At 42.2% G+C, this 27,603-nt stretch overlaps 1 protein-coding gene across 2 annotated transcripts in view; it reads right to left on the bottom strand.

Annotated features, from left to right (window-relative positions):
• Nucleotides 1–27,603, bottom strand: part of LOC308402256 (calcium-dependent secretion activator 1-like) — a 336,790-nt gene that overhangs the window by 161,254 nt on the left and 147,933 nt on the right. For both annotated transcript variants that reach the window (XM_080890943.1, XM_080890942.1), the window contains exons 10-11: nucleotides 17,002–17,110; nucleotides 16,019–16,231 (exon numbers count right to left, since the gene is read on the bottom strand). In XM_080890943.1, coding sequence (XP_080747069.1) covers nucleotides 16,019–16,231; nucleotides 17,002–17,110 — 322 coding nt within the window. The remainder of the gene's footprint in view (nucleotides 1–16,018; nucleotides 16,232–17,001; nucleotides 17,111–27,603) is intronic.

The raw sequence follows: 27,603 nt of genomic DNA on the forward strand, positions 1-27,603 counted from the left end.
CTATCAGCTGATTAACATTGAGCTGCTGCAGTCAACACCATCAAACTCATTTAGTGTTTAATGTTATGTTATTTAATGCCTTTATTTTTAAATCTTTACCAGAGCTGAAAGACTGTAGATGTTCACACCTGCTGTTAGAAAACCAAGCTCACAGCAATATTTTTATTTATAACAGGAAATTTAAATTTTTATTGGTTACTGTGTTTATTGCCACTTTAATCAGTAATGTACTTCCTATAAAATATAGATTTTATAAGTTACCGGTTTATTGAAATCAGCTAGTGAACACATCGATCACTTTATTGAACTACACGCCTTACACTCTTGTGAGCTCACACTTGCTCTCAGCAAGTGTGAGTGTTTGGAGTCCAAAACGCAGATAAAGATTAGAATAACAAGGCGATGTAAAATCAGTTTAATGCAGTTGACAGTAGTAGCTCAGATGGAAATCAGCCAATTGCGGGGCAGCAGAGGACCAAAACTGTCAGAGTTGTGGGACAAGTGAAGAGAACACTGTTGGCATTATTGTTAGCATACAAGATAGAAATTTAAATAAATAAATAAATATATATATATATATATATATATATATATATATATATACTGATTACCAGTAAAAAATACAATAAAATTAAGTAATGCACTACTTTCAAGGATGCCCCAAAGACCATCACTTTTCAAAATAATCTGTGCAAGTTATTGAATATGGCTAATAAGTAATACAAATAATATGAAAGTTACTTACTTGTCAAAGATGGTGTTTGTGATAAGGAATTTAAACGTGATAAGGAAATGAAAGAAAGTGCATGAGAAAAAAATACAAACATTTTCATTTTTTCCCAGGATAATTTAATATAAAATATTCTCTTACTAATGCACAAAATGAACAGTGTAATTAAAAGTTTGAAAGGCACTGCATGTGTTTATATGGTTAACTGACTAATTCAAGCAGCAAACACTAGCAGTGCAAAATGTATCTAACTAGCTGACAGACTTTAAAGTCACGGGAAGATATATCAAAATGGTGACTTATGCCAGAACAAATGACTTGACAGATATAAATCCTAAATTTCCTATAAGTAAACAATTGGTGACATAGTAATAAGTGGTCCCTAGTGGTTTTCAAATTTAAACAATCACCTCATACGCCTCATGTTTTACACCACTATAAGGTGAGCTTGCTACACTGCACATGTATCTTACGTGACATGGTATAACTAGCTCATGTTCAAACATTTAACATACTGTTCAGCCATTTTGTTTACTGGGTAATCCATAATGGCCGAGTTACCTGAGCGGGAATCCACTAAAACTAGCTAAAGATGTTATGCTTATCCCCCTTATACTGTTTAGGACAACTATAGAAAGTAACTAAAATAACCAATGATAAAAACTTATCAAACTTTCAGTATTTACCTTTGTCATAGTTTTCGATTCTTTGGTATCCTTTTGTCCTCCATGTTCTCAAACACCAGTGAGAAAAAAGGCTGCAACTGACGAAAGACCGCAAAGAGTAGTTGCTACGCGGTGCAATCTGCTCCTCCCTCATTTTAAACGACGCGATGGGAGCTGCTCACATTAAAAACAACTTTATTTAAAAAGTCATTTTACACCTGATACAAACAATTTAACAGTCAAACAATGCACAAATTTAAAAGAACAATTTTATTTTTAAGTTTTTTATTAAGTATAGGTAGGGCTGCACGATTAATCGTTAGAAAATCGCGATCTCGATTCATACTTACGTGCGATCTCATTTCCAAATGACAACGATTAAAAAAAAAAAAGACGATTGTACCGCATTTTGATCCGGGACGTAATCTGCATGAAAACAAGCGCTCCCTCTTCCTGCTCAACAAATGACAAGGGCGGAGCCTTATACCACGTGGTACAGAAGCTGTGCCGTGTGATGCTAAAATTAGCAGGAAAAAACATCGGAGACCACGTCAGGGATGACGAGAAAGTGACAGGAGAAAATCCGTCCCGGTCAACCACCCAAACACCAATAACAGGAACCTTATATAGCGCTTCCCTGTACACGTCGAACTCCCGCAGGCACAAAGAAATTACGGAGGCTATCACTTATCACCTGACCAAAGATATGGCTCCCATCAACACTGTGCGAAACGAGGGATTTAGGAAAACGATCAACACCCTAGACCAGGGGTGTCAAACTCAAATACACAGTGGGCCAAAATTCAAAACTGGAACAAGGTCGCGGGCTAACATTAATATTTATTGAAAAAAAAAATCTTCCTCCAGATTTAAGAATGAATCTCTTCTTATGGACTCAAACAAGTTTTGCTGAAAAACTGAATATGGAACAAGCAAAGCTTAATACTAAAGAATATATATACAGTGGGGCAAAAAAGTATTTAGTCAGCCACCGATTGTGCAAGTTCCCCCACCTAAAATGATGACAGAGGTCAGTAATTTGCACCAGAGGTACACTTCAACTGTGAGAGACAGAATGTGAAAAAAAAATCCATGAATCCACATGGTAGGATTTGTAAAGAATTTATTGGTAAATCAGGGTGGAAAATAAGTATTTGGTCACCTCAAACAAGGAAAATCTCTGGCTCTCACAGACCTGTAACGTCTTCTGTAAGAAGCTTTTCTGTCCCCCACTCGTTACCTGTATGAATGGCACCTGTTTGAACTCATCATCTGTATAAAAGACACCTGTCCACAGCCTCAAACAGTCAGACTCCAAACTCCGCCATGGCCAAGACCAAAGAGCTTTCGAAGGACACCAGGAAAAGTATTGTAGACCTGCACCAGACTGGGAAGAGTGAATCTACAATAGGCAAGCAGCTTGGTGTGAAAAAATCAACTGTGGGAGCAATCATCAGAAAATGGAAGACGTACAAGACCACTGATAATCTCCCTCGATCTGGGGCTCCACGCAAGATCTCATCCCGTGGGGTCAAAATGATCATGAGAACGGTGAGCAAAGATCCCAGAACCACACGGGGGGAGCTGGTGAATGACCTGCAGAGAGCTGGGACCAAAGTAACAAAGGTCACCATCAGTAACACACTACAACGGCAGGGAATCAAATCCCGCAGTGCCAGACGTGTTCCGCTGCTGAAGCCAGTGCTTGTCCAGGCCCGTCTGAAGTTTGCCAGAAAGCACATGGATGATACAGCAGAGGATTGGGAGAATGTCATGTGGTCAGATGAAACCAAAGTAGAACTTTTTGGTATAAACTCAACTCGTCGTGTTTGGAGGAAGAAGAATACTGAGTTGCATCCCAAGAACACCATACCTACTGTGAAGCATGGGGGTGGAAACATCATGCTATGGGGCTGTTTTTCTGCCAAGGGGACAGGACGACTGATCCGTGTTAAGGACAGAATGAATGGGGCCATGTATCGTGAGATTTTGAGCCAAAACCTCCTTCCATCAGTGAGAACTTTGAAGATGAAACGAGGCTGGGTCTTCCAACATGACAATGATCCAAAACACACCGCCCGGGCAACAAAGGAGTGGCTCCGTAAGAAGCATTTGAAAGTCCTGGAGTGGCCTAGCCAGTCTCCAGACCTCAACCCCATAGAAAATCTGTGGCGGGAGTTGAAAGTCCGTGTTGCTCGGCGACAGCCCCAAAACATCACTGCTCTCGAGAAGATCTGCATGGAGGAATGGGCCAAAATACCAGCTACTGTGTGTGCAAACCTGGTAAAGACCTATAGTAAACGTTTGACCTCTGTTATTGCCAACAAAGGTTATGTTACAAAGTATTGAGTTGTATTTTTGTTATTGACCAAATACTTATTTTCCACCCTGATTTACCAATAAATTCTTTACAAATCCTACCATGTGGATTCATGGATTTTTTTTTTTTCACATTCTGTCTCTCACAGTTGAAGTGTACCTCTGGTGCAAATTACTGACCTCTGTCATCATTTTAGGTGGGGGAACTTGCACAATCGGTGGCTGACTAAATACTTTTTTGCCCCACTGTATTAGCTGTATAATACCAGTAGGCCAGCTCTAATAATAATTTGGTATGGCTTCGCGGGCCAAATGTAATTAGGCTGCGGGCCAAATCTGGCCCGCGGGCCAGAGTTTGACACCTATGCCCTAGACAAACGCTACACAGTGCCGTCCCGCAACTACTTTTCTGTTGTTGCACTACCTGCTCTGTACACGCAGTGTCGAGCAACGGTGGAGACGGAATTTCAAGCAGCACAACATTTTGTGGCAACAACAAAACGTGAGACATTTGTTGTTTTTATGTTTATTTATTGTTTTTATGTTCAGTTTCAACTGTTGCGAAGTTGATGTGCAGTTAATAAGTGCAATAAATATTTATACTGGAAAAGAAAATCGTGAGAGAATCGTGATCTCAATTCTAAGCCAAAAAATCGTGATTCTCATTTTATGCAAAATCGTGCAGCCCTAAGTATAGGGATGATCAATATGTTTTAAAAAATTCATATATAATATTTGTCACCCAAATCAACATCATAATAAAAATGTAATTAATAAAATATATAATAATGATAAGAAGAAGAATAACAACAGAAACAGTTTACCTAAAAGCTCTTCTAACATTAGGCTGCTTTTGAAAAGTTTCAATAGTGTCAATACTTCATAAAGACAAGGGAGTTTCACAGTTGAAGTGTGACTGCTTGAAAGACCCCATCCCCTCTCCTTTCCACTAGTTCAAAGAAAATATAAATTATTTCTGGTTATATAATTTGAGGGCACAAGTTTGAAGAGTAACATTTTAACAGATCAGTAATATACTTCAGGAGCTTTACTGGATCTGATTAACCAAAACTTCCAACTTCCATGTACTGTCTTTTCTCTAATACAGTAGAGTGTGTCTGATCTACTAAAAATCCTCAACTGTATATTTGCTCAAGTAAATGCCAAATCTGGATTTTGTCTGTGTAATTCACTTTTATCTTAGGTTTTTTATTTGTATTTTTTGCTTTTCTTTTTTTCTACTCTTGCGTCCGTTTTAATCACTTATTATTGCTGCTGTGACAAGTGAATTTACCTAAGAAGAATCATGAAGTCCTTATTTTATCTTATTTGAGCCTCACCATGCAGCCTACCATGCAGAGCGCTGAAAGTTCACATTAAGTACTTAAAATGAAATCTAAAATTAAAACGTAACCAGTTTTAAACCAGTTATTTGGAATAGTGTGCGGAGTGTTTTGAGTAACATTGAATGTTCAAAAACAAGTTCCTATGGTCTCACTTGACAGCTGGGTTGTAGTGTCTGATAACACATAACATCCTGAGGTCTCAACGTGGACTTTGAGTACATTCGCTAGCCAAGGCTAAATACTGAGAGGGTCAAAAATGAAGGGTAAAGAACATCTGACTGTACCTAAGGATAGCAAAAGTGATAGACTGAGGTTGTGCCAAATATGTTAAAGTTAGGGTGATTTGTTAGAGAATGGTACCCCATGGGTGCCGTCTGCAGGTTATAAAAGAGAGTTATGTTGATGCTTTCTTTTGAGTTTCTTTTTACAGTTTGACTTTCAGACTTTCAGAACTCCCTGGGTTGTGTGCAATCTGTGATGGGCTTGTTTGGAATAAATCCTCCTTTATTCAAATAACACTTTCTCAGGCTCTTCACAGAAGAAGAATCCTCACATAAGCATGTGCTACCATTTTGGATCAATGTACACATTTACCATCACTGACCCAAGTAGGACCTACATTGGATGCCCACCCAGATGGATTTAATGTTAGAAACCCAAGTGGGTCCCATATATACTAAACAATGTTGAGCCCATGTAAAATATATGCCCATGTTAACTTAACATGACCCATTTGGGGCCCACATAGACATGTTTTCCGGGTCTGACTTGCATTTTCCCCTGTGTGACCCATATAGTTTGACCAGGTAGGCCCCACCTGTGTCATCAGTAATAAAAATATATATTGATTACCTCACTTTGCCCCATATGGGGCACACAACAACAGCTTTTCTTTAAATGACTATGTTTGCCCATGTCTAACCAAGGTGGAAAACCCAAGTAGGCCCCATACAAAAAGCCCAGTTTGAGCCCATGCCCACATGGTACCCATCCAGCCCGAGCAAAAACCAGGTGGGGCCTATGTATATATAGGCCCCACCTGGTTTTTTTATATACATGTTGGCTGGGTAGGAATATATCATGTTCTATAAAATCATTTTAAAAAAATAAAGTTACATCAAAGAATCTCCAGAGGGGTCATGTCTTTTGCATCTTTGTTCATTTTAAGTTTGTATTGTATCTCACTTTGTTTTTCATAATCTAATTCTCAGTTTTGGTTGTATCCTCTTTTGTTAATTTTTTCCAATTAACTATAAACTATAAATAAACGGAGAAACTCCCTTTTAACAGGAAGAAACCTCCGGCAGAACCAGGCTCAGGGAGGGGCGGGGCCATCTGCTGCGACCGGTTGGGGTGAGAGAAGGAAAACAGGATGAAAGACATGCCGTGGAAGAGAGACAGAGGTTAATAACAGATATGATTCAATGCAGAGAGGTCTGTTAACACATAGGGAGTGAGAAAGGTGACTGGAAAGGAAAAACTCAATGCATCATGGGAATCCCCCGGCAGCCTATGTCTATTGCAGCATAACTAAGGGAGGATTCAGGGTCACCTGGTCCAGCCCTAACTATATGCTTTAGCAAAAAGGAAAGTTTGAAGCCTAATCTTAAAAGTAGAGATAGTGTCTGTCTCCTGAATCCAAACTGGAAGCTGGTTCCACAGAAGAGGGGCCTGAAAACTGAAGGCTCTGCCTCCCATTCTACTTTTAAATACTCTAGGAACAACAAGTAGGCCTGCAGTGTGAGAGCGAAGTGCTCTAATAGGGTGATATGGTACTACAAGGTCATTAAGATAAGATGGGGCCTGATTATTTAAGACCTTGTTTGTGAGGAGCAGGATTTTGAATTCAATTCTGGATTTAACAGGAAGCCAAAACAGGAGAAATCTGCTCTCTTTCTAGTCCCTGTCAGGACTCTTGCTGCAGCATTTTGGATCAGCTGAAGGCTTTTCAGGGAGTTTTTAGGACATCCTGATAATAATGAATTACAGTCGTCCAGCCTGGAAGTAATAAATGCATGAACTAGTTTTTCAGCGTCACTCTGAGACAGGATATTTCTAACTTTAGAGATGTTGCACAAATGGAAGAACGCAGTCTTACATATTTGTTTAATATGTGCGTTGAAGGACATGTCCTGGTCAAAAATGACTCCAAGGTTCCTCACAGTGTTACTGGAGGCCAAGGTAATGCCATCCAGAGTAAGAATCTGCTTAGATACCATATTTCTAAGCTTTTCAGGGCCGAGTACAATAACCTCAGTTTTATCTGAATTAAGAAGCAGAAAGTTAGCGGCCATCCAGGTCTTTATGTCTTTAAGACATTCCTGCAGTTTAACTTTTGAAAAGTATTCTCATTTAAGCTGATTTCGCAGCCCAGTGGTACTCGTTTCAGTCATTATGGTGTGACTTGACTGATTCTTATATAGCGCTTTTCTACTCTCCCGGAATACTCAAAGTGCTGTATACAACATTCACCCAATCACAAGCACTTTCTCTATACGTTATTTCTAACTACATTCACACTCCGATGGATGGATCGGAGAGCAACTTGGGGTTAGTATTTACCAATTAATTTTCCAGGAATCGAACCACCAACCTTCCGATCAGTCGGTGACCTGCTCTACCTCCTGCGCAAAAGCCGCCCTCATTACTTTTGCAGCAGCACAGCCACCCAAGCAAGCTCCTCACTAGTCTTGCCACCCAGGTTAGCCAGAGACTGAGGCCAAGACAGCAAACCCAGAGACTGAGTACCCTGAACAGTCCCAGCTCTGAGGGTGAGGGGAGCCTGGCCACATCCTGAACACCTGCCTCCACAGTCAGCTGTATGCCCACTCTGTGCTGCCTGAGAATACTGTGCAAACGTGAGAATCCTGGGCCCCATGCACAGGGCATCCTGTATAGCCTGGGATAGCTTCTCTCCATTTCTTTGCCCTCATGAGCAGCCCCAGATTTTGAGCCTTGTTAAGCCTCTGTAACAGGCCACTCCCCAGAACTGTTCTGCAGCCAGAGTTTCTGGCCCCCTTCACCCACTAAAGTTAATTTTAACTTTTCTTTGGAGCATCCGTTCCACATTAAATAAAGGTTCTTTTTAAAAAAAAAAAATCACTCCGTCTGACAACTCTGCAGACAGAGTAAGTAAATCGATATTATTTATTACTAATGTTCATTAGGGGAACACAAAGACATGACCTACTCTCCCCACAGATGTTCTTTCAGAAATGGTGATATATTCTGGCTATATTCTGGAGAATTGATTGGACAGTAGGTGTTGAGTTAATACTTGTTAATCTCTTATCTAGAACTTGACCTACTTGACCAGGTTAATCTCACAACATAATTTACTATGGTGATTTACCCTGGTAAGAAGGGATCCAACTTCATAGTACAGAGAATCCGGGTTAACCCTGAAGTTATCTGGATAACCCAAACCCCTGCTTGTCAGTACAGGCCTCAGTGACTGTATTTCATTCTAAAGTGATATGAAAAGTGAAGAGTAGGGTAAGTTTTTTTAACATGTTGACCAGTGACAGTCTCAATCCAGCATGCATGCCAAATGATGCAAATCTATTCTATCTCTACTTTTAAGATTAGGTTTAAAAAGCATATAGTTAGGGCTGGACCAGGTGACCCTGAATCCTCCCGTAGTTATGCTGCAATAGGCGTAGGCTGGCGGGGATTCCCATGATGCACTGAGTTTTTCCTTTCCAGTCACCTTTCTCACTCACTATGTGTTAACAGACCTCTCTGCACTGAATCATATCTGTTATTAACCTCTGTCTCTCTTCCACAGCATGTCTTTATCCTGTCTTCCTTCTCTCACCCCAACCAATCACAGCAGATGGCCCCGCCCCTCCCTGAGCCTGGTTCTGCTGGAGGTTTCTACCTGTTAAAAGGGAGTTTTTCCTTCCCACTTTCGCCAAAGTGCTGCTCATAGGGGGTCATATGATTGTTGGGTTTTTCTCTGCATGTATTATTGTACGATCTAATGTACAATATAAAGCACCTTGAAGCAACTGTTGTTGTGATTTGGCGCTATATAAATAAAATTGAATTTAAAATTGAAGTGAATATTCACCGTGGCAACCCCTTTTGGAAATAAACAAGCTGCCAAAAGAAAACAATTCACAAGTACACAAGATGGGTGGCTTTGAGGCCATTTATGTATTACTGGTGCAGGATCTGAATCCTGAAATATTTCTGACAACAAGCATATTCAACTCAATTCAGTTTAATAATAGATAGAAAACCCCAGCAATCAGACCACCCTGTATGAGCAATCACTTAATGAACATGGGAAGGAAAAACTCCCTTTTTCCCTTGTTCCCTTTGTTTCCCCAGTTGTGTCCCTTTCTTTGTCCTGTCCCACTGTGCCCTGTAGTTTGTCTCGTTTTCCCGAGTCAGTCATGTCTCCATGTTTGTTTCCCTCTTTGTCTATGTCAAGCTGGTGTGTCATAGTCTCTGTCTGCTTTTCCTGTTTATTGTAATAGTCTCTTGTCCTCTGAATTGTGTTCAGTTTTGGTTTCCATTATGTGATTAAGTGTATTCAGCTCAGCTGTTTCTCTCCGGGTGTCTTCACTTTGCCCTGTTCCTTTTTGTGTATTTAAACCCTTTGTTTGTTTGTATTCCTGTATTCCTCTGTGTTTCCTTTCCGTTCCCTTCACTTCCCTTGCTTGCTCTGCTCCGGTTCCAGCTTTGGTACTCTGTTATCTTCTGCAAGTAATCAGCAATAAAGTTAAAATCATTTCATGTCTCAACTTGTCCCGATTCCTGCATATTGGGTCCAAAACCTGACAGCAGCACAGCATTACACGACAATAGAGATGAATCCATTGCCAAATAGTCCATAAGAGGATTATTCATAACCTTCACTATTACGTCTATACTGTGATGAATACTGAAACCTGATTGAAACTCCTCAAATAAACCATTAACCAGCAGATTAACTGTCAGCTGTTTTATAATAACTCTTTCAAGATTTTTTAAATAAAATGAAGGTTGGACATTGGCCCATAATTAGCTCAGACAACCGGGTCAAGTGATGGATGTGGAGACAGAATTATTTATGAATAGTGAGACTTCTTTCATTCTTCATTTAATGGGGTCTAATATACATGCTGACAGTTCAGAGGAAGTAATTATTAAACTTAACACGTTTTTTCAATATTCTGTTGAAGGGCAGTGAATGTTTATAGATATTAGGCATTGCCGCATCTTTTTCTGTGTTATTTGTCAAGACTAATAAAGACAGTAAATTATAATTAATTCTAAAGCTAATGTAAACATAAACAAAATCATTGTTTAGTTATAGGCAATAAAAAGAAATATGGGTTTAATGTGGGCCAGAACAATCTCAAATGGCATTCCAGGATTTGAAGTTATTGACAAATGCTGAGATGTCAAGGTTAGGCTTTTGTAATGATACTAAGCAAGTTCTTTTTGTCATCTGCTGCACCCTTTAAATACATCCTTCATTTGCCTGTCATGTTTTCAAGCATTCATATTTGCATTTCAAACAGCTTAGCTAATATCACCAATGAACAACTTTGTTACAAGCTGTTTTCTCCAGTTTCCCAGTAGGTACAAGAAAAGTTGCTGGATCTAAAAAAATTTTAAAAAAAAACCCCAAACAAACCAGTGTTGTGATTGTGACTATGTCATAACTTGACTCTTCTGGATGGAGAAACATATTAAAATGTGAATGCAAGTGAGGAGAATGAAAGATTATTCTGCAAGGAAGGACTTCTCAGCAAATGATCTTTCACAAACCGGAGATTAAATACTAACATGTAATTTTCTTATTTGTGTTTTTGCACCAGTACACCCGATCTTGGTTTTCTCCACCTAATTCCACTGGGGGGTGACAAGATGTTATATTATTCATTACTCCGTTCCAGGTGTGAACTGGCAAATAGCTATTTGGTAACATTGACTGATTGCTACCCAGTTTAATTGTGCAGTAACCACACTGTATTATTCATAGTTTGGCACTTATACCTTGGTAATTACCAGCTGCTGGGACTCAGTGGGAATCCAGTGGTTGTGTCAGAAACAACTTGCTCAGTAAATTTACTTACACTTCATTAGGTGTATTGGTCTCAAACCAATTTTTTAAAAATGGTAATTGTTTTATGCTATATTGAAATCTTGCTGAAGAATTATTTTTGTGTCTGATTAAATGTTCCATAACAGGGTTTTTGTTTAAAGTTTCTTACTAACCACAGATTATAATTTTGTCTGTGAGGACAAACACAAATACGTTGCTGATGAAAATTTTATTTGACTTTAGTGCAATTCTACCTAAACTTTGAATGCAGAGTGTTCTTCAAATTCCTCTCAACACTACGTAGACCTTTCACAGAATGATTGTGTAACAGTGAAATTGTAGATTCTTATTGTTCATTTAAAATGAAATTGAAATTAAGTTAAAATTCCACAAATAATGGCTCTTTGTAGCACTTGTAAAATCATGTTGACAATTTTAAAATCCACATTCACAGATTTGTAAATGTTTCCATAACAAACTTGGAAACAAAAACGCAAAGGAAAAAGAACTTGTTTTTTACTAGGCAGTAAAGAAGGTGAAGAGGAGGAGTGATGGAGAATAGGATAAAGGAAACGTTAACGTCAGATTGGTATTTACTATTTGGAAAGCTTCAGTGCTGACAGCCAGCTGAGATTACTTCTATTCGATGAGTAATTCACAAACCCTACCAACAGTATTTTTATGTCTTTATCACACTATTGAGATTTGTGTATCTTAGAAAATTTAAATGCGGCGTAACTGCTTCTGCTTACTGACAGCTAATATGTGTACATGCAGAAGAGAAGACCCCTTTTTTTTACCATGTATGAAAACGACACCATACATTTGTATGATAGTCAAACTAAGGGGAACTGCAGTGATCGTGAAACGGGTTAGACAAGAAACTTGCCACTATATTGCATGTACCTTATTGGAGGTGATAGACCCCTCTAAAATATGACTTCCATAATATTGATATTTAATAATTTAATAGGATTGTGAAAATTTGTAAAAATAAAAGTACAGGAATCAATGTTTGTGGATCTTTATATATAGAACTGTAAAGTCTACATGGAGCTGAGGGGACAGGGATCAGCTTACCCTCTGCCTCTCCTGCTTCAGGGTTTAAATTCAGTGGACAACATGATTGTAATTCTTAGAATAAAGCACCGAATGAACATGCTGTGATATATGTGAGCTTGTGTATAAGTTAATACACAAAGGCTCGTGTGAAATACAGTGGTGGGATAATACCCACTCATCCTAGCAGACTACAGTGTCTTTGATTATTTGACATGACATGGACGGCTGAAAGTTGTAGTGATAAGTTTTTCATTACAGGCATTAACATCGTGGTAAGTTTGACATTTAATTATTTCTTTGAACTGTTCTTTTTCCTGAGTGGAATGATTGTATACCATAAATATGTAATTACTTTAAAATAAGAAGTAAGTGAACAAGTTTGAATTCAATTTGAAGTTTCTCTAGTTCAGAGGGTCAAAATCCTATAGAACGGCTTAAACATATCGACAAACACCCCACTAATATTTGATTATGTGTCCCATACCAAGTTGTGCCTCAACCAGATGCTTTTGGTAGCCATCAATCAGCTTCTGGCATAATTGTGGCTGGATATCTGACCAGACTTCTTGGCTGGTCAAATATCGAATCCCCTCATCTGGGACTCTCCTCAGCTCTTTCTGGGACAGTGGCGCGGCTGCCCCTCTGTTGGTCTTCCTTGGTCTCTTGTGTTCTGGGGGCCTCTGGATGTCTGGAGTTTTGATCTCCTCCATACCTGCTTCATGCCCTGGAGGACGGGGCAGTGGCCCCCCCACACCCTCTAGCACAGGGGTGCCCAATCCCAGTCCTCGAGAGCTACTATCCTGCAGCTTTTAGATGCATCCCTACTCCAACACAGCTGAATCAAATGGTTTGACCTCTTCAGCATGCCATCATGATTGGCAAAGGCCTGATAACAAGCCATTCATTTCATTCAGGTGTGTGGGAACAAGGATGCATCTAAAAGCTGCAGGACAGTAGCTCTCGAGGACCGGGATTGGGCACCCCTGCTCTAGCAGATCATTACATGAAGGAACCTTTTAAAAAAACAAGCGCGTCCATGCTCACAGGTGTACACACGGGTGCTCACACACACAAACTACACCCTTTTTGGCTCCTACCTCAAAGCACACTGTGTTCTGTTGATCTTATGTGCTGCACAATAATATTTAATATCTAGTATTTACTGTTACATTCCCATAGATCATCATGATGTTGTTTATTGTATTGCTCTTTTTTTCTTTCTTCTGCTTGTTTTCTCTTTTTTCTTTCCCAACAGGTGATCCAGGTGATTGATAGATGGATTTTTTGTCTGCTTATTTTGTTGTTTTTTGTTTTTTGCCCTTTATCCCCGTCCCTCTTCCCCGCTGTTTTTCTTTTCTTTCCCTCTTTCTTTCTCCCCTTTCTTTTCCCCAGTCAAATCTGTCCCGTATTTAACAAGTAAAAATAAAATAAAATAAACAATAAAAGGTGAATCGAATAGACCATTACGGCAAGGCTGGGATGGTTTATTTGGTAAAGTAAATCCATTAGGCCTCTTTCTTCGCCTTTAGACAATAATTCTGATGCAAAAGAGCCAAACGGGACAGGCAAAAAAATAAAAAAATTAAAAAAAATATCAAATACTGATAGAATTCATTTAAATTGGTTGATCGGGCTTTTAAGAATAGTCCACTAATTTTTATGGTTGAGTTCGGGACTCATAAGGTTCAGAACCTTAATGTAAGCCTGCTTTATCCATTCCAGAACCTGTTTGTTTTTTTTTCGGGGGGGGGGATCATTGTCCTGTTGGAACACCCAGCTGTTTCCAAGGTTCAACTTTCTAGCTGCTGATCTAAGGTGAGGTTAGAGACCTCCTTCTTCATCTTCGTTATTCTGTCTGCCATTTACTTTGTGCAATGTACCAGTAACACTGGCAGAAAAACTGCCTCAGAGCATATTACCATTAACATTGCACCAAAAATCGCACCTTTACTCCTCGTCATTGTGCCCAAATAGGTCAATCTTCATCTTTTCTGATCATAACGCTTTTCTCCGTTTGAGCAGCTGGAGCTTGATTCTTCCTTGGTGTGGCACCATCTCAGTCCATAGCCACATAAAACTTACTTCCCTGTGGACAGTGAAGCTGGTGTTCAAGCAGTTTCAAATCAGTGACAAGCCTCGATGGTTCCTGGACATCCTAACCGATTTTCTCATTCTGAGGGCAACAGTTTTGTTTGGGGTCTTATTCCAGAACTTAGCATAGTGCATAAGTAACTTTTGTACACTTATTTGAAATACTTCATTGTCCACAGTAGAGACTTGGACCCATGAGACTAAGATTAAGAGTCGGTTGCTCTTCCAACTAAGCCAACCATTCAAACAGTTCAAGCAAATCATTTTAAACCCCAAATTACCATGACACTTGTGCTTATTATGAGTGTATGTCAACTTCTGGGCACAACTGTGACTGCGTATAATTCTGAAACTTTGACATGCATTTTATTTCCTGTTGATTAGGTAACTCGTTTATAGGTTGTTTGGTATAATGATAACTGTTGAATATTTCACAGTCAGTTTGAATGGCACACTGCTTAGATCTTCATAAAGTGCATTTTAGTTGCTGGGAATAAACTACCAGATTTCTAGAGACATTTCTTTATGTTAGCCACTCGTCACATAACAACTGAATGTTATAATACTAAAACAGGTCAATGTCACCAGTGTGAGTCTGACTGGATTCAGTAAATTGTATCGAAATGGAAATCTGTAGAAAACTCGTAAGTAGTACAAACATAAACACATGATAATGGATGTGTTTACGCATGTTTTCTCAACTCATACAAAAATGTACTCACTGCTTCTGCTACCATGTCTTTAGCACAGACTCTGCATGAATGAATTAATTTATGCTTTCATTTGCGCCCCCTCCAATCTGACATGGCCCCAGCTGTACTAACTAATTTGCATAACGTTAAAAAACACAATTATCTTTTACAGTCAACATCTTTGTTTCTTCTGTTATTGCTTGTTTCTAGGCAACCAGGATCTGAGGAGAACACAAAATGATGCAGCGTACTACAACATCTGTCTATGTTTTTATGGCTATGCCAGAGGATATTTGCACAGTATCCAAATGTTGTCCACATTAGGAGGGTTTTTTTGTACTGTAATGAAAAGGCTACTAATACAATTCCTGTTAAGAACTAGACACACTTTTATCTCCATTAAAACCAAACAATAAAAAACATACAAAACCTGGTCTGTTGTGCAACATTCTTGTAGCCTGATCCATCCACTGCCTCAAGATAATAAACGTGAACACAAAAGTAGAGGCAAATCATCTGATTTCAGCCTGCAGAAACGTGATAAGAAGACTGCGTTCTAAAAGCAGCAAGAGTGATCAGCAACAAAAATGAGAAGGAGACAGAAAAGGGAAAAAGCACTTACCACTTAATCCAGCTAAAAGTAGGGTCAGGGTTTTAAAGGATGAGAAGAGAAGGAAAAAGGAACAGAGAAACATAAAGACACACAGCAAAGCCACCAACACTTTTACAAAGAGCCAAGCAACATGCAGCTAAACAGTACCCAAATGGACTAAAGGTAATAATTTTGTTGTTTAGAAAGCATAATGCTGTGAGGACAAAGACAGAACAAGACATGATGCAGCTAAGACCAAAAACCCCACAAAATAAAATCTGTTTCTCATCTCATCTCTCTCTCTCTCTCTCTCTCTCTCTCTTTGAATTTGAGTGATTAAAAAAAGAAACTTGACAGAGCCAGTATCAGTGCCAGAAAATCAAATCATGAAAAAAAAAAAGTGGACCGTGAAATCCTGTTTTTGACCAAGAATTTGTTAAAAACTTAAAGGCAAATACAAATATGAGAGCTGAAAACTTACAGAACTGAGATATAGGTGCATCGAGCTGTGGTGTTGTGCCTCCCCTTGCGTTGAGTTTCTGGACCTGGGTCGGAGGGACGGGCTTGTGGGACTGACCAGTGGCCCGGTACATTGCCTGCACCCATAGGATACGGTCTTGCTCGTCATCACTGGCAAAGATCACAGTATCACCCTCTTTTACTGCATTGAAAAATGTTCTGCCACCGTCGAGACCTGAAAAATAAACAAGGGAAGAACACTTGGTGTGGAAACCAGTTAACATTACAAGAAGATTACAAATATTTACCAGTAGCCCAATTAACCTAAACCCACTAACTGCATGTCTTTGGACTGTAGGGGGAGTACCTGGAGAGAAACTACATGCAAACACAGAAAGGCCACAGACAGATCCTGGATTTAAACCCAGGACTTTTTGTTAATCACCTCAATATCATGCTGCCCCAGATATTACTGTCATAATTTTAATTACTATTATTATTTTTTTCACAGATATGGGATAGACAAAGTATCTTTTTTCACTTCTGTTTTCTCCCTTTCTCTTCCCAACATAAACCAAAAGCAACAATTAGTTGGGTTGGTCTGACCTCTGTTCAGAATGAAGCTAGGTGTAGCAACACTATCTTCAATGTCATGCTGCTCTGTTGTATCTTAATTGCCCCTTAGGGATAAATAAAGTCTTTCTGATTCTGATTCTGAACACTTGGAATTATGTGAATTCTATTTGTTTTATGTGCAAATAAAACCATGATTTTCCTTTCATATCCACGGATAAATCCATCAATATTTCTGAGACTTATCTTTGGCTCCACAGACCTAAGTGAACACTGTTGGAGTTTTCAGTCATGCAGAGTTTGGATCTAATCAGGCAACGTGACCTTGGGACTATGGGTATGTCAGCCAATTTGGAAGTCAAACTGTGAAATTAGTCCTTGGACATTGCATGTTATCATCCACTGTGCCGCTGTGTGTGTTTGCAACGTTACCTGGCTGGGGGTCAGTATAGTCCACCGTGTAGCCCTCCAGCTGAAGGAGTTCTACAGGCTCGGCCTTCTTCTCTCTGTAGCTGCACATGGCAAAGGTGTACTGACTTACCTACACCAGTCACAATGAGAGGAAATATTCAGTTATCAGAACATGCTAAGAGTTGAACACAGGAAATCCAAATCCTCCTCAAGTGTCAATTAATGTACAGTAGACTCCTGTCAACAAAGGAATATTTCTTCACATGACCACATAACATATAATGAGTGGTGGAGACTGGCCAATATAAAGGTCTGGAATTTTCCTTTTAGATGGTTTTATTCCCACTGTATATACAGATACAGCCACTTAAAATGGCTGTCTCATCCCTGACGGTGAATGGTGGATGCTTAACGGATTCCCGACCAATTACCCACCGGTTGTTGGGCAGCCGTAATGATATCCCCTGCCTGTCACGTGGATGATGCAACCACGAGTGGTAGTGCCCCTGAGCAGCATTTAGAAATGTGGTAGAAAAGCGGTAATGTCTTGCGGCTCCACTAGGGGGAGCAATGTGAAGGCGCATTCATTTACAGGGTGTGAATTAGGCTACTTTTGGTGATAGTACATTAAGTAAAACTAAAAATTTGGCATGATGTTAAAAATACAGAAATTGTTACGACTAAGCTGTTAATAAGAGATTAACATAAATGTGGACATTAGCGCAATCCGGTTGTTCAGTGATGACGTGACGAATCCTACTTCCGGGCCTAAAGTAGTCTGCGTTTAATATGGCTTTTGTGTTGTTAACATGTGTAATGTTTTGTATTTTCTTCTATTTGATCTCAAAAAGCTCCTAAAACAGTCAGTGATCACCGTTGACCTCCCTCGGCTTTTATTACCGCTAATCATTTATTTAAGCTCAGTTTTTAAAACCTTAGGATGTAACTACAGCCCAGCCCATGCAGCAGTATATGAATGACTAACCTCGTATTGTGGATGGACAATCTCAGTTGTTCTCCTGGCTGAAGTTTGGTCCATCATGCCATGCAATTACATTTGTTCCTGACCACCGAGAACACTCACGTTAACTTTTATTGAGTGGAAAAAAAGTTAGCTTGTTTATATTATGCTAACATAGCTGTGTCGCTAGCGGTCACGTAGCACATCATTATATAGCAGCTAGCCCAACTTCAGTAACCCTATAAACGTCACTGCTGTTTAGTTTTCTGTCTTCATTTATGCTGGAAGTGATAACAGAGCTGTACGTTTTAATTTGTTTCCAAAACCCCGCAGTCAGGACATGCTATATTGTATTTAGATAGAAGCTAGCGAGCTAACTCCCTGCTAACTTCTAACTCCGTTAAATGTCATAAATTCCATTTTCATGGATGCCTGGATGTTAAACTCAATTGTTACACCTGGTAGAGCAGAACGCTGATCATTTTATTAAAGATGAAAGACTTTAGACAGTTTTTCAACTCTCAGTAATGCCATAGTGATCGTTTGATATATGGACCTGCAGCGGAGTTTAGGCCCAGACACGGCTAGTGACGTCAGACTGAACAATCGGATAGCTATTTAAGACACAAACTCCTACCCTTGTGTGTGCGTGCCCTTGTCATTTCACCTTGTTAAAGGTGGGTGGGTGGATAAAACCATCCGTGACGCTCTGAGATCCCGCACCGCTGCCTACAACACGGGACTCACGACGGGGGACATGGACCCGTACAAAGCTGCGTCATATAACGTGCGGAGGGCGGTGAAAGAGGCGAAGCAGCGCTACGGGAGGAAACTAGAGTCACAACTCCAACAGAGTGACTCTAGGAGCCTGTGGCGGGGACTAAGGACAATAACGGACTATAAAGCACCAACAACCGGTATGACAAACGCGGCCGTGACTCTGGCAGACGAGCTGAACACTTCCTATGCTCGCTTCGAGGCTGCAGCTAAGGACTCCAACGATGCTAGTGCGAGCGGCGCTAACGGCTGCAGACAGGAAGATACTGCCAGCACCGGAAACGTGCTCGTCATCTCCGAGCATGAAGTAAGGAGAGCCTTCAAGAGAGTGAACACCAGGAAAGCAGCAGGACCAGACGGCATCCCAGGTCGTATCCTCAGAGACTGCGCATACCAGCTAGCTCCTGTGTTCACTGAGATATTCAACATCTCTTTATCTCAGTCGGTGATCCCCACATGCTTCAAAGAGTGCATCATTGTTCCTGTCCCGAAGAAACCCCACCCTGCTTCTCTCAATGACTACCGCCCTGTAGCCCTCACCTCAGTAGTGATGAAGTGCTTTGAACGCCTGGTCAGAGACTTCATCATTTCTTCACTACCAGACACACTGGACCCACTACAGTTCGCTTACCGTCCAAATCGTTCCACAGACGATGCCATCTCTCATCTCCTCCACACATCACTCACTCACTTGGACACTAGAAGGGGGAATTATGTTAAAATGCTCTTCATAGACTACAGCTCTGCATTTAACACCATAATTCCCTCCACACTCACCACCAAGCTGGAGCATCTGGGACTCAGCTCATCTATGTGTCAGTGGATCGCCAACTTCCTAACTGGCAGACCACAGGCAGTAAGGATGGGCGGACATGTCTCAGCCTCCACCACTCTCAGCACTGGAGCCCCCCAGGGGTGTGTTCTGAGCCCCCTGCTGTACTCTTTGTACACATATGACTGTGTGGCCACTACCAGCTCCACCACCATCATCAAGTTTGCTGACGACACCGTCGTGGTGGGCCTGATCTCTGATAACAACGAGACGGCCTACCTGAAGGAGATTAGGAATCTGGAGAACTGGTGCCAGAGGAACAACCTCCTTCTAAACGTCAGTAAGACAAAGGAGCTGATAGTGGACTTCAGCACTAAGCAGGAGAGGAACTACCAGACCCCCGTCATCAACGAGTGCCCAGTGGAGAGAGTGGACAGCTTCAAATACCTCGGAGTTCACATCACGCAGGACCTGTCATGGTCCTGTCACATCAACACCGTGGTGAAAAAGGCCCGTCAGCGTCTCTACCACCTCAGACGCTTGAGAGACTTCCAACTGCCCTCCAAGGTGCTCAGGAACTTTTACTCCTGCACCATAGAGAGCATCCTGACGGGAAACATCTTAACCTGGTTCGGGAGCAGCACCATGCAGGACAGACGAGCTCTACAGAGGGTTGTGCGGTCAGCTGAGCGCACCATCCGCTCCGAGCTCACTGACCTGCACTCAATCTACAGCAGGCGGTGCTGGACCAAGGCCAGGAAGATCGTGAAGGACCTCAGCCATCCCAACAACAGACTGTTCTCTCTGTTGAGGTCAGGAAAGCGATTCCGCTCCCTGAAGACCAACACAGAGAGACTGAGGAGGAGCTTCTTCCCGCAGGCGATACGGTCTCTCAATCACACCACCACACAGTACTGACCCACACATACAGTTCTTACACACACACTGGACTTTCTGGACATTGTTTTCACTTCATCACTTAAATCACTTTAAGCATATTTGCACTGCACAAGACATAATGTGGATTGCACAACACTGGTCACTATATTCTTCATTTCCAGTTAATACTTGTACAGCTGCTGTTATTGTGTATATATTTATTTATATTTAGATTTCTTCATACATTCTTATATAGTTCTATACTGTGTATTTTGTTGTACAGTTATTTTATTTTCAACTTTAATTTATATATTTTTTCTTATTCTCTCCCAGTTAAATTTACCCTTCATTCTAATTTGTGTTGTACAGTTATTTCATTTTTAACCTTAATTTATATTTTATTCCTTCCTAGTTAAATTTACCCTTTTTAATTTTTCATATTTATTTCCTATCTTATTCATAGCCTTTTCCTTTTTTGTTCTCTTTAGGTCACGAGCAGTTGTCCAAGCATTTCACTACATATCGTACTGTGTATGACTGTGTACGTGACAAATAAAAATTTGAATTTGAATTTGAAATGTTATGTGATCCATTTCTACCTCATGTAGCTAAAATGAGTATTACTAGCATCATTATTATTTTTTTACTGTGTTATACTAATGTTATAGTATGCATTTACACCAAGAAATGGATAGTGCATTAGTAAGACTATTAAAAAAGTAAAATGGGCTGTTTGTTTAACCTAACACATTTGTGCTGTAATATGTAGTGTAATATGACACTGACTAGACAGTGTAATGCTAATAGTGCTTTACACTTTGCAGTCAATAAAAGGCCAGTGCTAACCCATAAATCAGTGTATGAGTCTGGTTAAAGATAGTGGCTGTGGTTTTGTCATTGTTTCCTGTGCTGCAAACACGAACTGTAGTGACACCCTGTTGCTTGCTGTAGCTGGCCTGCTGTTATTGTAGCTGCCAGTCATACCAACTTGTCGTCACAAATCACCATGCCTGGCCAACAGACCATTGTCACCACTCCTCCTGTTGCAAGTGGCAGCTCTGACTCTATCTGAAGGTTCATTCTGAGCACGCGCACGTGTGTGTGTGTGTGTGTGTGTGTGTGTGTGTGTGTGTGTGTGTGTGTGTGTGTGTGTGTGTGTGTGTGTGTGTGAGTGAGAGACAAATGACAAATGCCCACTACTGATGAGCACTGATGAGACCTGAGGCCAAATAAAGAATGGAGGGAACAGCAGCTCCAGCAGCTCCAGCAGCTCCCTGGCCTCCAGGACACCACAACAACTAATCAGAATCTAAAGTACAGACAAGACACCACCCTTCTTTTCCATCCCAAAATGTTCTCTCACTCTCTCTCTCTGTGATAGGTTGATAGGATACATACACTGCTAAAAAAAAATAATAAAAGAACAGAGCCATAGCAGTTCCTTAACCAAAGACTACATCAGCAGGACCCATATCTGCTCGTTTGCCGTTGAACAAAGGCAAACAGGATGAGCACTTCGTTCTGGAAAGGGCTTGGCTGTTTGTGTGTGTGTGCTATGACATGAATGCCATGAATGTTGTTAAAATTATTAAATCTTCATCAGGGACAGACAAATGTTTCTGATTAATCTGTGGACTTCAGGATTGTGGCAGCAGAGTTGGCTAGAGTCGTACCAGACTCCAAGTGACATTTCTTCATAGATCAAGAGAGCATGAAAAATGTGTCAGGTATATTAGGATAATCAGCTGCATAAATGGAGAGCAAAACAGGAGATAATTTCCTATGCTATTTTGGCATCCCACATTTCCATCTCTTTACCTAGAAGTTGCCATGCAGAAGTATTCTCCCTAGAGAAGATCAAGATCAAGTCTCTGGAGAAGAGACATGTTGGTCTCTGGAGGAGGCCAGATTAACTCCTTCATGAGTCATGAAGAACACTGACTATCTCATACTGAACTGAAAAGCCATTTTTTGGATGTGTTTCTAGAGGTATAGGTAATGTAAGGCAACACCTTCTGTCAGCTTAATTACATCCAAGCTCCTGTCAAGCATCTACAGCAGTGACATGAGTGCCACTATTGTTGCTAAAATTCTTAAATCTACGAGGTCAGTTCCTTGATCATTAATATGCAAATTGTCGTGACCATTAATCAACATCTACTGATTAACAACCACTGATCAAAGCATTTCAGTCATTATGCAAATGTTCTGTTTATAAGGTTGGGGAAACCTGCAGTCAGCTGAGACTGAAGAAGTCATTTGGTTGATTGACGAAACCTTTCTCCCACTGAAAACATCCAGATGAACAGGATCAACCTTTTGAGATTTACTTACCTGGATGATTGAGACTGCACCAAGACATTTAGATGGTAGGTGGTTTGATCCATGGCTGCTCCCGTTTACAAGTCAAATCTCCTTGGGCAAGATACTAACTCCCAGCTGATCTTTGATGCATCCATCAGTGTGAATGTCTCTGAATGGGTGAATGGGGATGTTGTATAAAGTATCAAGCAGATTGAAGGCATTACTGCACAGAACACTCAGCTTCTACATATGTCTTCTGTCCAAGCTGTGCAGGTCAGTATTTTTTTAGTAAAGATCTAGCTCTGTCACGGACCCGGTTCCAGGGACTCGGGGTCCGTGAGCAGTGTGGACTATAATTATTATTATTATTATTATTTGAGGGTTGTGCCTTCTGCACTGCTGCTGTCCTGTGTTCCTTGTTTGTGTACTGGCAGGTGTGTATGGGTGTGTGCGTGTGTGTGAGGGTGCGGTCGTGACAGGCACTTTCAGGGCTGGTGGGTGTGGCCCTGCCAGCTGACCGGTCACACCCAAGAATCTCCACACACACCTGGTGCTGATCAAGCCTCGTCAGAGGAGCTACCAAACAGTGTGGCTGAGAGCTCCTTGATGCTGGATCGTTGAGTGACTTCCTGTCAGTCTTAGTAATATGTGCAAGGTTAGTGCCAGTTTGCTAAATACTCATGGCTGCCTTTGTATGCGTGTTTCCCCAGGAGGATTTGTGAAAATCAGGAAGCATACGGACGGTACACAGGGAACGGAGACTGAGCATGGAGCACGGGAGTAGGGAGTAGGGGGTCCTCATTCCTCTCATCCCCACGGTCTGCCACACCTACCACGACAAGCTTCTTCTCTGCCTTCTCGATCTAGGGCGATCTTGGCTCAAGAGTTGGGAGTTCGCCTTGTAATCGGAAAGTTGCCGGTTCGAGCCCCGGCTCGGACAGTCTTGGTCGTTGTGTCCTTGGGCAAGACACTTCGCCTACTGCCAGAAGGGCCGATGGCGCGATATGGCAGCCTCGCTTCTGTCAGTCTGCCCCAGGGCAGCTGTGGCTACAACTGTAGCCTCCACCAGTGGATGACTGGGTGTGTAAAGCGCTTTGGGGTCCCTAGGGGGGACTAGTACAAGCCCTATACAAATACAGGCCGTTTACCATTCTCATCATCCCTGTCTCTATGCTCTATAGACAGGCCTTTTTATGCTCTATAAGAACCTTCTAAACTCTACAATTTTCCAGACTTGAACATGACGCCATGGAGTAAGATATCACTGACTCAGACAGCAGAAATGATCCAGATTTTTCTTTATGGCAAAAAAAAAAGACAAGAAATTTTGTTCAAAGGTCTTGAAACTTGTAATGAAAGTTTGTTTAAAGGTCACGAAGCTCATGGACAACGTTTCTATAGCTGAGCAACTGCATTCAAGCCCTATATCACCAAATGCAATGCAAAGAGTTTGATGCAGTGGTGTAAAGCACACTGCCACTGAACTCTAGAGAAGTGGAGACATGTACTCTGGAACGGAAAATCATGGCTCTCTCTCTGTCAATCCACTGGCCGACTCTGGGTTTGGTGGTTGGCAGGACAGTTGAGTGTGGCAGATGACCTATTCTCCTAAAATCCGCATATAACAGCTAAAATAAGCTATGTATATAGTTATGCAATTTAATATGCTACATCAACTTCATGTGCAGTAGACAACAGTGAGGGTGCAATTACTTGGAAAGAAAGCAACTGGACTTCTTCAGGTTTCTCAAAGATGTTTCACCTCTCATCTGAGACGCTTCTAAAACCATGGTGGTGAGTCCCAGGAATTTAAACCTTAATGGGGGTTGTCACTTAAGAGAGTTGTTGACTGACCACTGATCATGTTATCAAGGTTTGAAAAAAGGCTTGGGTCATTTTCACCAGAGGTTTTGGATTAAACCATTGCACAACCTTGCCTCACCTGAGATCACCTGATGCAAGATTTGACTGGGGAAGGGATCTCAAAACTGCATTGTAGGTGGCAGACACTTGGTGTCATAAGCCCCCCTGTTCCAAGATGGTCACTCATAGTGGACATAGATAGCCTCTTTTCACTGCTCTTGCAAACCATCTGTCTCCCTTTTCAAAATATGAACATTACATGCAATTACGTGTGCAAAAATTACAAAATGTACAGTTGCAAATTGAGGTAGTCCAAGGTTATAAATTCCTGTCACGTGTTTATGAGTCTAACAGTAGTGGGGAAGAAGGATGTCTTTAGTCTACAAGTCCTAGATTTCACACTTTGTACCTTTGTTGAAATGGTAGAAGTGTGAACTGACAGTAATGCGAGAGGGTAGAGTCTTTGGGGAGGTAACTATCCTGTGGACTCATGTGCATGACAGCAGATGTTCTATTGAGAGTGTAGTGGACTCCCTTTGATCTTTTCATCAGTTTTTACCACTCTCTGCAAGCATTTGCAGTCCATATCATTTGCTTTGCCGTACTACATGGTGACGTAGCTGGTCAAGATGCTCAACCATTGAGCTGTATAAGTTGTTGAGGATCTGGGTGACATGCTAACCTACCTCAGCCTCTTTAGAAAATATAGCTAGTGTGGAGCCCTTTTAACCAGCTGTGTGGTGAGATACTCACTATGTAGAATCCCAGCTATTTAAAGCAGACCACCCTGTTGACTTCAAGCTCCTGAATGCATGGTGGAGTCTCCTTTCCTTCATCATGTCCACTATCTCCTTCGTCTAGTCCGCGTCCGCGGTGAGGGTGAGGTTGTTGTCCTCACACTTTCAAATCAGTTTGACTCATATACCTCCAAGTCACGACAACAGTTGCCTCAAGGTGCTTTATATTGTAGAATAAGCAACCTAAAATAACATAAAAAAGCAGAAACAACCTATATAACCCCGCTAGGTACAGTGGGAAAGAAAAAACCCCTTTTAACAGGAAGACTGCTCCAGCAGAACCAAGGTCAGGGACAGTCTGCCATCTGCCCGTCCCTGGTTAGGGTGAGGGGATTAAAGCAAGAAAAATGCATACTGTGGAAGGGAGGCAGGGATTAACAATAAATAATGATTAAATATAATATAGCTTATAAAGAACTAGTGAGTGAAAAAGGTGAGTGAAAGAAACACTCAGTGCATCATGGGAAGCCTAGACCTATTGCAGAATAACAAAGGGGGGGGGGGGGGGGGGGGGGGGGTTCAAGGTCACCTGGTCCAGCCCTAACTATATGCTTTAGCAAAAAGGAAAGTTTGAAGCCTAATTTTAAAAGTAGAGATAGTGTCTGTCTCCTGAATCCAAACTGGAAGCTGGTTCCACAGAAGAGGAGCCTGAAAACTCCCATTCTACTTAAAATATGGAACAGGGAACAGTAACCAATATAGCGTTCCCAGGCCAGCCGAGAGATATAATCTCTCCAGCGTGTCCTGGGTCTGCCCCGGGGCCTCCTCCCGGTGGGACATGCCTGGTACACCTCACCCAGGAGGCGCCCAGGGGGCATCCTTGTCAGATGCCCGAACCACCTCAGCTGGCTCCTTTCGATGTGGAGCAGCAGCTGCTCTACTCTGAGCCCCTCCCGGATGGCCAAACTTCTCACCCTATCTCTAAGGGAGAGGCCAGCCACCCTTTGGAGGAAGCTCATTTCTGCCGCTTGTATCCGCGATCTCGTTCTTTCGGTCACTACCCACAGCTCGTGGCCATAGGTGAGGGTAGGGACGTAGATCGACCGGTAAATTGAGAGCTTCGCTTTTACACTCAGCTCCCTCTTCACCACGACGGACCGGTGCAACGTCCGCATTACTGCAGCTGCAGCCCCAATCCGTCTGTCGATCTCCGGCTCCCTTCTCCCATCACTCGCGAACAAGACCCCGAGATACTTGAACTCCTCCACTTGGGGCAGGAACTCATCCCCGACCCGGAGTGGGCACTCCACCCTTTTCCAGCTGAGAACCATGGCCTCAGATTTGGAGGTGCTGATCCTCATTCCCGCTGCTTCACACTCGGCTGCGAACCGTTCCAGTGCGAGCTGGAGGCCCCCACCCGATGAAGCCAACAGAACCACATCATCCACAAAAATCAGAGATGAGATTCTGAGGCCATCTTTTTGGGTCAGCTGGCTTTTTAGTTAGTTAGTTATAACTTAGTCTAGCAGTCCAGCCTAAAAGTAATAAATACATAAACTAGTTTTTCAGTGCCAATTTGAGATGGGATTGTGGTGTGAATGGTCCAGAGAGTGTTGTTTTGAGCCATTTTATGTAACCTCACCTGCACATGCCGTGTAGGTGAGCCCGCACAGCACCGCCGACCACGACTCACCACATACCCCCATTGCCTGATTGAGGCTGGGAAGCCGTCCGGCCAAACCTACTCCCCTTAACTGGCTTCCAACCCAGCGATAGGGCCGTGTCCCTTCCAGAGGCCGGCCACGCCTCCAGCGGTGGCAGCAACGCTGGTCTGGAGACCGCCTGGTCGTGTCGGCTCGCCAGGTGGCCAAGTCGACATGACCCTGCAGGCACAGTCATGAGCTCCTGCTCACAGGCGGCTGGGCCGGCATCCGTCGGTCCAGATCAGGTCGTGCCCTGGGACCCAGATCGAGCAGGCTCCCCTTGCACGGGGACCTCCACCTCCCCACACAGTTCCTCTACTGCTACCAGCTGGAGCGACTCCTCCACCGCTCCCTGCTGGAGCGGACCCTCGTGGACTTCCTCCATCCCCGGCTGGAGCGGCTCCTCCACCGCTCGCGGCAGGAACACTCTTTCACCCAGCTGTTCCCCCTCCTCTCGCAGGCGCGGACCCCCACGCGCCTCGTCCACCACCTCCAGCTGCCGAGGTGCCCCACATGGTTCCTCCACCGCCAGGTTCCACCTGTGGGGTTGGCGGCAGAGGTGTTGACTACGCCTGGAGCAATGTCGCCAGCTCCGCGATTCAGCCCAGGTGGCACTCAGCCTGGTCC

This window comes from Rhamphochromis sp. 'chilingali' (genome assembly GCF_963969265.1).
Source record: "Rhamphochromis sp. 'chilingali' genome assembly, chromosome: 9".
NCBI classification, from domain to species: Eukaryota; Metazoa; Chordata; class Actinopteri; order Cichliformes; family Cichlidae; genus Rhamphochromis; species Rhamphochromis sp. 'chilingali'.